Source organism: Heliangelus exortis, chromosome 1 (genome assembly GCF_036169615.1).
Source record: "Heliangelus exortis chromosome 1, bHelExo1.hap1, whole genome shotgun sequence".
In the NCBI taxonomy this organism is placed as follows: domain Eukaryota; kingdom Metazoa; phylum Chordata; class Aves; order Apodiformes; family Trochilidae; genus Heliangelus; species Heliangelus exortis.
Window position 1 is genome coordinate 67,720,729 of NC_092422.1, and position 12,408 is coordinate 67,733,136.

Genomic DNA, 12,408 nt, shown 5'->3' on the forward strand with positions numbered 1-12,408 from the left:
TCACTCTAGTCCCGGTTCCTCAAAAAAAAAAAAAAAGGAAAAAAGAAAAAAAAAAAAAAGAAAAAAAAGGAAAAAAAGAAGAAAAAAGGGAAAAAGAAGAAAGAAGAAGAAAGGAGAAGAAAGAAGAAGAAAGAAGAAGAAAGAAGGAAGAGGAAAGAAGAAGAAAGAAGAAGAAAGAAGGAAGAGGAAAGAAGAAGAAAGAAGAAGAAAGAAGAAGAAAGAAGAAAGAAGAAGAAAGAAGAAGAAAGAAGAAGAAAGAAGAAGAAAGAAGAAGAAAGAAGAAGAAAGAAGAAGAAAGAAGAAGAAAAGAAGAAAGAAGAAGAAAGAAGAAGAAAGGAGAAAGAAGAAAGGAGAAAGAAGAAAGGAGAAAGGAGAAAGGAGAAAGGAGAAAAAAGAAGATAGAAGAAAAAAGAAGACAGAAGAAAGAAAAAAGCACAAACAACTGCAACTATTGGAAACGTGTAGAAAGCATGAAGCTGAAGGCAATCTCCCTCAGTAAGTGGCTGTGACGCAGCTCTGCTCTCCAAGCTCTGCTCTCTCTCTGGCAATTTTTGGGGATGGCAAATTTTGGCAATTTTTTTTCTTTCTGCCAGAAAGAAACGGTAACAATCCGGACACCCTGCCGTGGAGCTGGGAAGGAGGGGTGTTTATTTGCCCCGCGTGTACGCACACAGCCCGTGTCCTTGTGGGGAACCAAGACGCAAGCGCCCGAGTCCCGAGTGCCGCCCCCAGGCCAGCAGCCTCCATTGTCCCCTCAGCCTGCCCTCTCCCGCCCGGCCGCCAGGGGCCGCCCTTGGCAGCGCTACCATAGAGAAAGGGGGATGCCATAGAGACCGCGCCCGCCGACAGGGGCAGCCTTCCGCCGCTCGGAGGCGGAAGCGGAAGAGGAAGCGGTGCCGGCGGCGCGCGGAGGGGCTGAGGCCGGCAGTGTTCGCGGCGGCGGTACCGATACCGGCACCGGCACCACACACGCGCGATTACACGCGGGTCCGGCGGCCGTTTCCCGTGGGGCCGAGGCGCTCCGGCGGCCGCGGGTGAGGCGGGAGCCAGGGGGGAGCCCCTCGGGGCCGGGGGGGAGGAGGAACCAGCAGGGGGAACCAGAACCGGCAGGGGGAACCAGGACCAGCGGGGGCTCCGGCGGCCGGGGAAGGCCTAGGAGGAGAGTGAGTGTAACTCGGCCCCGCTCGGCCCATTGAGGTGAGGGCGGGTGTTCCCGCAGGGTTTTTTCCCCGGGGTCTCGCCCCGCCGCTGCCGGCCTTCCCGTGGGCCGGTGCCTGCCGGGCTGCTCACGGCGCTCCCCCGCCTTCTGCTGCCGAGGCTGCTCGGCGGAGTGAGGTGGGGCTTCTGACTTTGAAGTAAATCGGGGCGTTTTCCTCTCGTTCCAGACACCTCGCACGTCTTTCCTTGGGGAGGACGTGGGATCGCCTCGGCGCTGGCCTGCTGGGGCGTGCTGGTTGTTAAGCAGACTGCCAAGGGGTGTGACATCGCTCTGCCAGTCCCTTCCTTCCGAAAAAACAAACAAACAAACAAAAAAGGGTAGCTGCTTTCTGAGCCATCACATACCAACTTCATGTATTCCTAAAATTGTCGTCAGCTTCTTGGTTTGTTTTGTTTTTTTTCCTGTGGCCTTACTGAGGTTTAATTACTTAAAGGCTGTAGTGGTTTTTAAAGTAATTTAAGATGTTTGTACTACTCAGTTTTAACTCTCTAATCGACTTTTGTATTAAAAGACGTTGTTTTAGCTTGGTTAAATGGCCAAAGAATTCAATTATTTACGGATAAGGGCTATTTTATCTGAGTACTCTTGGCCAAAAATTTAAACTTGCATCTTTTATTTTTTTTTTTATCCTATGCTTTTTCTGTGTTATGGCTGCTGCAACGATAGTTCATGATACATCAGAAGCTGTAGAGCTCTGTGCTCCCTGTGGGTTATACCTTAAACCCATTACAAAAATGACCATCAGTGTGGCACTTCCTCAGCTGAAACAACCGGGAAAGTCCATTTCGAACTGGGAGGTGATGGAGAGATTGAAAGGGATGGTGCAAACTCACCAGTTTTCCACTCTGCGGATTTCTAAAAGCACGATGGACTTCATCCGCTTCGAAGGAGAGGTCGAAAACAAAAGTTTGGTTAAATCTTTCCTGGCGTGCCTCGATGGCAAAACGATAAAGTTGAGTGGCTTCTCAGACATCCTGAAAGTCCGTGCTGCAGAATATAAGATTGACTTTCCCACCAGGCATGACTGGGACTCGTTTTTCCGTGATGCAAAAGATATGAACGAGACGTTGCCGGGGGAAAGGCCGGACACGATCCACTTGGAGGGCCTGCCCTGTAAATGGTTTGCTGCAAAGGACTCCGGCTCCGAGAAGCCAAGTGAAGAAGTCCTTATAAAAGTTTTCAAGAAATTCGGAGAAATACGGAATGTGGACATACCCATGCTGGACCCTTACAGGGAAGAAATGACTGGCAGGAATTTCCACACTTTCAGCTTTGGAGGCCACTTAAATTTTGAAGCTTACGTTCAGTATCGGGAGTACGCAGGTTTCATTAAGGCCATGAATGCCCTGCGAGGGATGAAGCTGATGTATAAAGGTGATGATGGCAAAGCAGTGGCTTGCAACATAAAGGTGAGAAACTGGGGGCTTTTTTAATGGGAACCTGTGTGAAAGACCAACTACAACTAAATGTTATTTCCCCAGTGCCTAAAATCTTTGTATACTGTAGTGATGACAACACCTGATGGTAACTGCACTAATGTAATTCTGTGGAACAGATGTAATAGAATTTTAAAAGGAAAATGTTAGAAGAAAAATGTGTTGCTAGACTATGTGAACCAAGTGGATTGGGTTTTGCTTTTCAAGGCATTTTGCTAAACAAGGAATGTCAACAAATGATAATTCCTTAATGGCATGGCTAAGTTTATGAACATGGGCTGCTAAAAGGTTTTTAGAAAGTAGTATGTTACCTATAATTCTTGTAATTTCACTTGAACAAATTCTGTTGTCACTTGAATTCTGAACAAGTTCAGCAATATTTCAAGAGAAACCTGTCTTTAAAGTGCATTGGTCTCTCTTGTGGTCACTACAAATAGAAATTTTGGGGGAAAATTTCACAGCCTTTGTATTTTGTCCCTGCATTGATAAATGAGATCTACCAGACAAGTGTCCAGTTCAGTAGCATGTTGCCTGTAAGATATGTGGAGTACACAGTAGTACACTAATCAATAGTGTACTTCGCATACAGAAGGGCCCACAAAAACTTAATAATCTTAAATTAAATTAACTTAATTAAACTTAATTTGTAGCACGGTGTCCTGTGAATGCAGTATGTTTAATTCACCATATTTGCATTATTATATTGTTTTTCATATCTTTTTTTCTGCAACTTTGTTGCCATAGAAAATACAACTTTGACTTGCGAGAACAGGGCAGTCTGTTCAGTGTAGTAACTGTGAAAACATTGCCTAAAGAAAACCTACTCTAATTTGTGGTCTATGCATTTACATATTGGTTGAGTGTAATATTTGCATATTTGCTCAATAGTCGTTTATCAAATTAGAAAATGTATTTTAGGAAAAATCTCAAGTATTGCTTTGTGTAATGTGGGAGCATGCAAATAATTACACAAGTTGGAGTTTAGTCAGTATAAGAAAAATAGTAACCTTTTATCTTATCTTATCAAAGGTTGTCAATTGGAGCACAGTAACTGTTTGTCCCTTGTGACCCTCAAGGTTTTCAAGGTGATGTGAAATCCAAACTTACTTAAATGCAGGGGATCAGGTTTCCCAAATTCAGTTTGGCTGGGAAAGAGGAAGCATGCCTTCCTAACAGCTGCCCTGGGGATTGTCAGGGAAGAGAGAGGGCTGTGTTTGTGATAGTGATCTCAGGACAAATGTCTGAGGCAAGGTCACAACACCTTGTCTGTTTCTACCTATCTGTCCTTTTATGGTTTATGTCCTAAATGCCTGTTAGTCACTTTGCTCTATAAAGGCTGGGTGTTCTCTGCCCTGTGGTGAATGACATTGGGCATTTTGAAATGTGTAATGGATCCCTGCCTGCCTGCACGGGCTCTGATGTGTAGAATGGGAGATGGGGACACCAGGGATGTGTTGTCTGCTGTGTCCTATCCAGCACACAACTGGAAGTGGCTGAGGGGTGACCTTAAGCCTTGGAAGCTGAGCTATTTCCCAGGTCTGCTTGCTCATGTGTAACTTTGTTTTCTCTTGTGTCCCCAGGCTCAAACTTAGAGCTCCATCCCATTGTATGTCCATTTGGGAATCTAGGTGTTAGGGTTGGTGGGAAGGCACTTGCTGAAACCCAGTGCTAAATGTTGTAGAACTGTTACTTCTGCCGAACTTCAGGATCACAGTTTTAGACAGAGAGGCCTTTATTAAAGCCCATTTCTACCTAGTGCTGTACAGTGTCTCATAGCAAACATGAGCTGAAAGAGTTCTGTGTGTTCTTGTTCAGACACCTTGAAAACATTGGATGGCCAGGGCCCAAACCACACCAGGGTTTACTTTTGGATGTCAGACACACACCGCAGTGTAAACTGTTACCTGATCCTGCTGGTGTGCAGGCATGCAGCTGCCAGTTATCTGGTTATAGAACACTGGTGTTTGCTCTGGGCACATAGAGAAGTTCCCTTCATTTTAAAAAAGGTTTTATGTTTCTGATTTACACTGTGGTTTGGATACTTATGTGCTAGGTTAAAATTTCTGGGGATTGTGCAAGTTTGCCAGGGATTATCTTGCTTTTTTTTCCTACTTAAAGCTGTTCTCCATTGTATCCTCTAAAGGTTTCTTTTGACTCAACAAAACATCTCAGTGATGCATCAATTAAGAAGCGCCAGCTTGAAAGGCTAAAGCTTCAAGAGCTTGAAAAACAAAGAGAAGAACAAAAACGTAGAGAGAAAGAAGCTGAGGAAAAACAGAAAGAGGAAGAGAGGTATTTATTACTGCTCAGTTATGTTATTAACAATCAGACATAACAAAACCGTAGTTGCTCCTTTATATCAGCATCAGTAGATAGAAAATAACAAAACACAAGTTTCCTTTCAAAGTTCTATTTCTGTCGATAAAGTGAAGCACTTAAAATCTTATATAGTCCTTTTAAGAAACTAGGATTACATTATTTTTTGGGGGGGTGGGGTAGGGGTTGCACTCTAATTCCAAGAACTGGGAACTTACATGATGTGTAATCATTCTGATGGAAAAGTGAACTTTGTAAATGGAGAGCAGAAAATTATGCATTAGTTCTACTAAGTCACTTTGCTCTAATGAAGCTCACCTCCTCTTAATATTAGTATTTTCCCAGGAAAGGGATAGGAATCAAAGATACCTTATCAGTGGCATTTTAAGAAAATGTATAGAGGTGCAAATGTCATCAGACAGCTATTCAGTATGTAAGCATGAATGGAGCAAATTGTTTGAGGCTGCATGGTATTATGCTGCCTTGATGTGCATAACTTCTCATTGCTTAATGTTTAGGTATTAGACAGTTTCTGAAACTATAAGCTTTAGATTATTACTAATGCTTATTATGTTTTGTTCAAAATCTTAAATCTGCACCATACTGTTTCCTAAAAATGGTGCCATTAGACACCTGATCTTGGAAACCTTTGGCCTTTTACATAAGCTACCATTTTGTCCTAATGACTGAAATAAAACCCACCAATATGTGCACATATTAATTGGCTTGGTAACTATGATGTCTCACTGTGATTACTGAATGCCTAGCTGACTGATGCCTTGTTACTGTCTCTGGTGTAAATTGGTTTTAAACAAATTAAATTTTGTTCTACCCATGTTTTATGTTTGGATCCCAACTTGGTTTTAAATATTGAGAGGCTGATGGTTGCTTGCCATCACAATTAATGGTTAAAATGTTCACTATTTTCTACTTCTATTTCTCAGTTATCAACAAGACTTACCTAGAAACAAATTTGCTCAAAGTACACAATATATTTTTACATAGAGTAGCAGTCTAAAATTGCACCTGCCCTAGATATAGTAAAAATATTAATCTATTTTTAGGAAGCAGAGAGAACTTGAAGAGCATGAGAGGGAGAGAAAAAGAGAAGAAAAGTTGCGCAAAAGGGAACAGAAACAAAAGGATCGTGAAGTTCGACGAAATAAAAAGCAACTTGAAAAGCTTCAAGCTGAAGAGCAGAAAAAGCTGCAAGAGAAGATAAAGTTAGAAGAAAGGAAGCTCCTGTTAGCTCAGAGAAATCTTCAGTCCATTAGACTAATAGCAGAACTGCTAAGCAGGGCAAAGGTAACTTCAATATTAATTTCAGAAGCTAATGAAGAACCCAGGAGAGCAGAGCCTTTTACTGACTTGGGGGGGGGGGTGGGGAGCACTGTTCATTAATCAGCAGATTTATTACCTCTCTATATTCTGTTCCTTAGGCCAAAAATTTTAAGAAGTGCAATGAGGCAGTATTTCTCTCTTGGTAAAATACACACATATGGGTAAATGGAAGGGTGAACTTGAACCTGTAGTCCTGAATACCATTTTTAACCTCTGAAGTAATGGGCACGCTTGCCCTGAAGTCCAGTGAAAGAATGTGTAAACATGATAAAGTGAACCAAACACAGAGGATAAGATGCAAGGCTTCTTATATCTAATTCCAGTTTTGATGCTGTTTCCTATTTGCCTTTCAGCATTTCCATTAACTACTCTTTGCAGTTTCAGAGGAGCTTTCATTATTTGATTGTTTGAAAATGTGCAGAATGATTTTTCTGCAGGACAGGTACTGTCAGCTAAGATGTCAATTGTTAGATCCTCTCACTAACAGGATTTTTATTTTTCCCTGAAAAATGTCATTTGCTTAAGAGCTGGGCAAAGTCATGTTAGAGTATAATGTAATGTATGCTAGATATTTCTGCAGAAATGAAAAACTGTGTCAAAGCACAGGTTTTTTTTTTTGTCTTAGTGCCAGCGTACATCAGGAGTACAGTTATCTGTGGTCAGGTATATGCTAGGAGAAGGGAGAAAGAATTCTTTCAAGCTTTGTAACTTCGCAGCTGTGAAATAGCAAGGTTGTCTGATAAAATAGAACAGTCTGTTTACTTCATTTCCAGAATTTTGACGTGTATACTAAACCGTTTATCTGGGTCAGAATAAAAAAAAAAAGTTTGAACCTTCTTTTTCAGTATCATGAACTTCTGAAGTGATTGATGAAATGAGAATCAGGTTTTACGTAATACATGTTAAATTATTTGCTGTTTTTATGGACTCATTGTAAAGTCATCTATGAACCCCAGATTGCAATAATCCAAGGGAAGTTAATGCTTTAAATTTGGCTGAAACCTTCAAGTTTTGACCCCGATAAGTGTAAATTAATACTTCAGATTTCACATATTGTTCTAGCTTGTTGCTCTTATATTAAGGAATTGTAAAGACCAAGCTTTGATCTTGCCTTGTCAAACATCTAGGAGAAATTAACTCTCACAAGAGTTTGTGGACTAACAATAATGTTTCACCTTACAACAGTTGTGTGTTAGTGGGTTTTCTATGTGCTTGGCTTTGGTTTTTTTTCCCTTTAAAGAGAGAAATGACATTTTTATTTTGGGATGGTTGCATTCTGTTTGGCAGGTTTTATTTTCTTGCCATATTGCTGCTTTTGTGTTATGATACTGGGAGAGAGCATGTCTATAAATATTTTCTTGTTTACTTTTGCCTTCCCATTGACTGTCTTTCAGACAGTAAAGCTTTTGGAGCAAGAACATAATGAAGAGAAGATTCGTCTTCAGGAGCAAGAGGAGAGACGAAGGCTTCAGGAGGCTGAGCTCAAACGTGTGGAAGAGGAAAAAGAGAGAGCACTCGGGCTGCAGAGAAAAGAAAAGGAACTGAGGGAGAAACTACTGAACAATCTTCTGAGCAAGAAAATGGATGAAGTTAATCAGAACAAAGAAGAAACTGAAGCACCTGGGTCTGACTTGCCAAAAATCCCCGGTGGTGTTCCACACAGAGTGTCATCCAGCTGCATCACTTCTACCTCAGGACAGGCTGTTACAGACAAACTGGGCATCGGCTCTCAAGGAGAAGCAGCATCCCCTGAGAGTGTGAATGCTCAATGCACCTACCTGAATGGCAACATTCATGACAAAGTTCATGTCAAAGAGGGTCACACCACAAACTCTGACAAAAGAAGTTCGGGGCTCCATTCATGTGTTCCCACCACTAACCAGCAACAGAAGAGCCTTTCTAGCTGTGACCAGAGTGCCTGCAGGAAGGACTCGCACTGTGAGCGTAGCACAGAGTCGAGGAGGAGAAGGAGCCGTTCGTGTAGCAGCGTCAACACTGATGACAGCAAGGGTAAACGAGAGAGAAGCAGGCACAGAAGAGATGTGGGTTATCAGGAGGAGAAGCGCAGGAAAGAAAGGAGGTCTTACAGACACTCTAGCAGAAGCTACAGTCCCCGACGAAGCCCCAGTCCTCGTCGCAGGAGCGTGAGCCCCAGGCGTTCACGTTACAGAAGATCTCGCAGCAGCGAACGCAAACGAGAGAGAAGAGAGAGAAGCCACAGTCGCAGGAGTGTGAGCAGGAGGAGAAGGCACAGGAGGAGATCGCTGAGTAAGCAAAGGAGTACTTGGAGTGGGTAGTGGACTTGCAAAGGCTTCAGTTGGACAAAAGGGCCAGGAAGTTTAAACGAGACCTCATGGGTGTGACTGGTATAGAAAACGTGTTTGTTTCAACCAACGCTGAACTTGCACCTAGTCCCTGAAATGAAGAAAATCAATGCCTGGAGTTGCTTACGTTCCTTCATGCTTTGTTGTCTCTTTCTAGGTTTCTACCACAATGTAGGTATAACCACCTGTGCTTGTGCTCAAGTTCCTACAGTGCTAAACTTTTTTCCTACAGTGCAGCCTTTTTTCTTGATTTTCAGTTTTCTGAACCTTAATTTTAGTCAATTTAGTTTTTATCTCTGTATCATCTAATTTGGCTTGAGAGGTACAAAGGTGCCAGTTAGAGAAACTCCAGATTTGATGAGCTGTTACATACAGATTTGATTTAAAATACATTGCAATGTGTTCAGTGAAATCACATTTAACAAAATAGCATTTTTGCTAATTGAGATGGATAGCAGGATTTTCATGTAGTTCTTTAAACTGACTATAAAGATACACAGGCTATCTTTTAAACTGCTATGATTCCTTCATGTCCGTGTGGTGCCAAGCTTTGTGGCCCAAATTATTCTGACATGTAATGCCATTTGTATAACAATACTTTCCATCTAAGAGAGGCACACTGGTGAAGGAAGTAATAAGCAGTGGTAAAATGGTTAAAAAGGTATTCTGTTATTTTGTTGACATATTTGGCTTTGTAATTGCTTCAGGTGGTAGCGAGCCACGAAGCATTTTTTTTCAGGTACATACAGAGCTAGCCGTTGTCTTTTGAAAAAGGGGCCTTCTTGCTAAATTATTTTTACTTGTGGTGTTGGAAAGTAAGGCTGCAGTGTCTCTTGTTAAAACCATTTAAAATACTTCTGCTTCTAAAATGCAGCTCAGGAATATTAAAAGCTATAACATTACAGTGGAAGAGTTTATTTTGTCTTTTTATGGTAAAATTAAAAAGAAAACTGTTTCCAGTTAACTGAAGTTGCTGGTTTTGTATGTCATTATATTAAAATCTGCAGAAGTGTTGTATGAGATCCCAGTTGTTGAAAAAAAAATATCACTCAACACATTTGAGTAATGAAATTCAGCCACTCTACTTGATGGTCCATCTGTGTCAACTGTTAATTGAGCAGAATGTGTGCTCTTTATCTACAGCCTTCAGATGCCATTTTCCCCACTCTGCATCAAATCAAAGCACATCCTGTTCCTGGAGTGCTTGAGGAGCACATTGGAGCTGCAGCTCAGCCCGATCTCTGGCTGTCTGTGTTTGTCTGAGTTGCTTTCAATGATTCTTTGTAGTTAGTAGCCGTGGAAGGAAAAGGTAGACATTCTTTTCCTCCCAATTAATGTGTTTAAAGATCTACAATTAATTATGCTCAAGTTTTTGTGATGTCTTTTGTGAGTTTCACCACTATCTTGAGGATTAAGAGAGCAAGATGGATTTATTTATCATCTCAACACCACCAGTTTCTTCAGTTCTGAGCAATTGTTTTCTGTGGAAAATTCATTTTTCTTTGGTAAAGTGTTCAAAGCCTATCTACCTTGAATAGAAGTTCATCATTAGTAATAATTTGCATAAGATCCAACCTGATGTTGGTTGCAAGTACTTGATAAGGCTGATGGGTTGGCTGTTAGTAAATGCATGCAGTTGAGTTTAACCTGCTCTTTAATACTGGCACACTGTCCATGGTAACAGCACTTCTTTAAAAAAGTGTGTTCCAGCTGCAGTTACATGAGAAGTTTAACTAATGTCTGTCAGTACAAATGTCTGTGAGGTCAGGATTAGATTCTTACTAGTATTTCTGCCATATATTTCTACTGTAGATTTCCACTGGGATTGGTATGTTGGGTGGGGTGGTGTTGATATATTATGTAAGTAGTTGGAGCAGTGTTAGTTTTTAGTGCTACTTTCTGGAAGTCATCAAGGTATGATGGATGCAGTGTCATTGCCAAGAGTGGAATCAGTTATAGTGGCAGTCACCAAGAGATGTTGGAGTAATACTAGAAGAATTCAACAGATACTGTTACTTGTTACAAAAAAAGACTGCTAGGGTTTTTTTGCTTCATAGAAGGTGCCAAGAGTAGGCTTCGTATTCCACCTTGAAACGATCCAATTCCTGAAGCTCCCCTGACGTGTAGGGCAATTTCTGAGGCTGAAGGAGATAATTACAGGAAGATGTTCAACTGTCAGTCTTTGATAATCATTCAGCTAACACAGCACAGGATGTGTTACACAGCACAGGATTCATACAATGTCCTGAAAGTGCAGTAACTTGAGTAAAGTAGCTCAGTTGTTTATTGTGCTTGTATTATTTCTTTTTTCCACAGCAGCTTCAGGAAGAAAAGCCTGGAAGTACTTTGAAGCTACTTGCAAATGCTTACTTTCCAAAATGCAGACAGAATGTGGAAGAAGTCCTCTTCCAGTCTGCCAGCTGAACGAAAGCAAAACCTCTTAAAACTCCTAGTACTTAAACTTGCCCAGTAAATGCCCAGTGCAGAGTTTTATCTAGTCTAACACAGCAGTATTGTTATTTCACGTACATGTTTTCCATCAAAGCTCTCCAAAATTGTTTTGCTGCTGAATCCTCTGAAATCAATATTGTATCATGTGTCCTTGTACTGGTTCTGGCTGTGATGGAGTTAGCTTTCTACATAGCTTCCAGTATGGTGCTGTGTTTTGGATTTGTGACACAGAATTGATAATACAGCAGTGCCTTATCTGTTGCAGAGTAGTGATTGCACAGAGTCAAGGCCTTCTACATTTCCCACTTTGTAAACTCCCTCCCCCACGGGCAGGCTAAAGTTGAGAGGGGACACAGCTGACCCCAGCTGACCGAAAGGGGTATCCTGTGACATATTTTATTATGGGTGAGTTTTGTGGGTTTTACTACTACAAAAATGTCGCCAATGCAGTAGCATTTTATAGAATTTTTTATAGTAAACTATTTCCTTTTTGCTCTGTATCGATTTTGTAAGTCAGTACATTTCTACCAAGTCTCTTCTAGTGGTCCTAGTGTTTTAAATAAAAAGAACCTAGTGTATCAGCAGGGTTCATAATGTTTTCTAGAAGACAATGTACTGAAGTTACTGCTAATTTTCCTGACTGAAAGAATGTTGTGATGCTGATTGCTTAAATATTACCTGATTGCTTGGATTTGCAAGACTGACTTTCAGGGGCTAACAGCAGATGAAATTAGTTGGTCTTTTTCATTCCATTTCAATGTATGCCTGTTGACTGACCTTGAGTTCATATGGCAAGATAAGCATTTTAGCTGCTTTAAGGCAATTCCTTTTTGAAGTGAACTTCAAACTTTGATCAACAAACTTTGGTCTAATTAATGGAGTTCAAATAATATACATGACTGTTCTTATTTAATTATTAAATTCACAGTGCTTAAACCACACTGCAATTACAAGCTCTGTTACAGATGTTAAGGAAACTGAAAAGTATGGGATTTTTCAGCACATACTTCTGAAACATTGAATTTATGTTGGCAGGGCTGAGTACTGCATAGAGTTTGACTTAGCTACTGTGCTACCTCTACCTTCAGACCCTCAGCTGCTAGTAAAAATGTCTGCAAAGACATCTGCCTACTTAGTTCTGAAACTGGTCAGTGAGGATTGTGTACCAGTAATAACCTGATCCTTTGCCTAGGCCTGTCATGAGTTGTGTGTTACTTATGCCCTATTCTGTTGCAGATCTTATTCCATTTGTCTGTCAAAAATCATGTTTTGTTTGTGGCTTTGTTCCCCAGGTTGTAAGCAGGAATGTAGATTTCTTCAC

The 12,408-nt window shown here is 41.2% G+C and overlaps 1 protein-coding gene across 3 annotated transcripts; it reads left to right on the top strand.

The window, feature by feature from the left end:
* The first annotated feature begins 892 nt into the window (after positions 1 to 892).
* AKAP17A (A-kinase anchoring protein 17A) lies at positions 893 to 9,650 on the top strand. Of its 3 annotated transcripts, XM_071747189.1 has the most exons (6): positions 893 to 1,197; positions 1,386 to 1,601; positions 1,886 to 2,628; positions 4,799 to 4,947; positions 6,036 to 6,276; positions 7,707 to 9,650. In XM_071747189.1, the coding sequence occupies exons 3-6, from the start codon at positions 1,954 to 1,956 to the stop codon at positions 8,607 to 8,609; spliced, it is 1,968 nt and encodes a 655-aa protein (XP_071603290.1). In that variant the 5' UTR covers positions 893 to 1,197; positions 1,386 to 1,601; positions 1,886 to 1,953; the 3' UTR covers positions 8,610 to 9,650. The 3 variants fall into 3 exon arrangements, with proteins under 3 accessions (XP_071603290.1, XP_071603306.1, XP_071603299.1); XM_071747205.1 differs by lacking the exon at positions 1,386 to 1,601 and having other exon boundaries at positions 905 to 1,034; XM_071747198.1 differs by lacking the exons at positions 893 to 1,197; positions 1,386 to 1,601 and having other exon boundaries at positions 1,622 to 2,628.
* The last annotated feature ends 2,758 nt before the right edge of the window (positions 9,651 to 12,408 follow it).

What these genes read in the sequence shown, in the direction of transcription:
- AKAP17A (XM_071747198.1), top strand. Translation starts at nt 1,867, where the DNA reads ATGGCTGCTGCAACGATAGTTCATGATACATCAGAAGCTGTAGAGCTC. An exon ending in AAACAGAAAGAGGAAGAGAG is followed by an intron (nt 4,948 to 6,035) that starts GTATTTATTACT and finishes ATCTATTTTTAG; the next exon opens with GAAGCAGAGAGAACTTGAAG. An exon ending in AACTGCTAAGCAGGGCAAAG is followed by an intron (nt 6,277 to 7,706) that starts GTAACTTCAATA and finishes ACTGTCTTTCAG; the next exon opens with ACAGTAAAGCTTTTGGAGCA.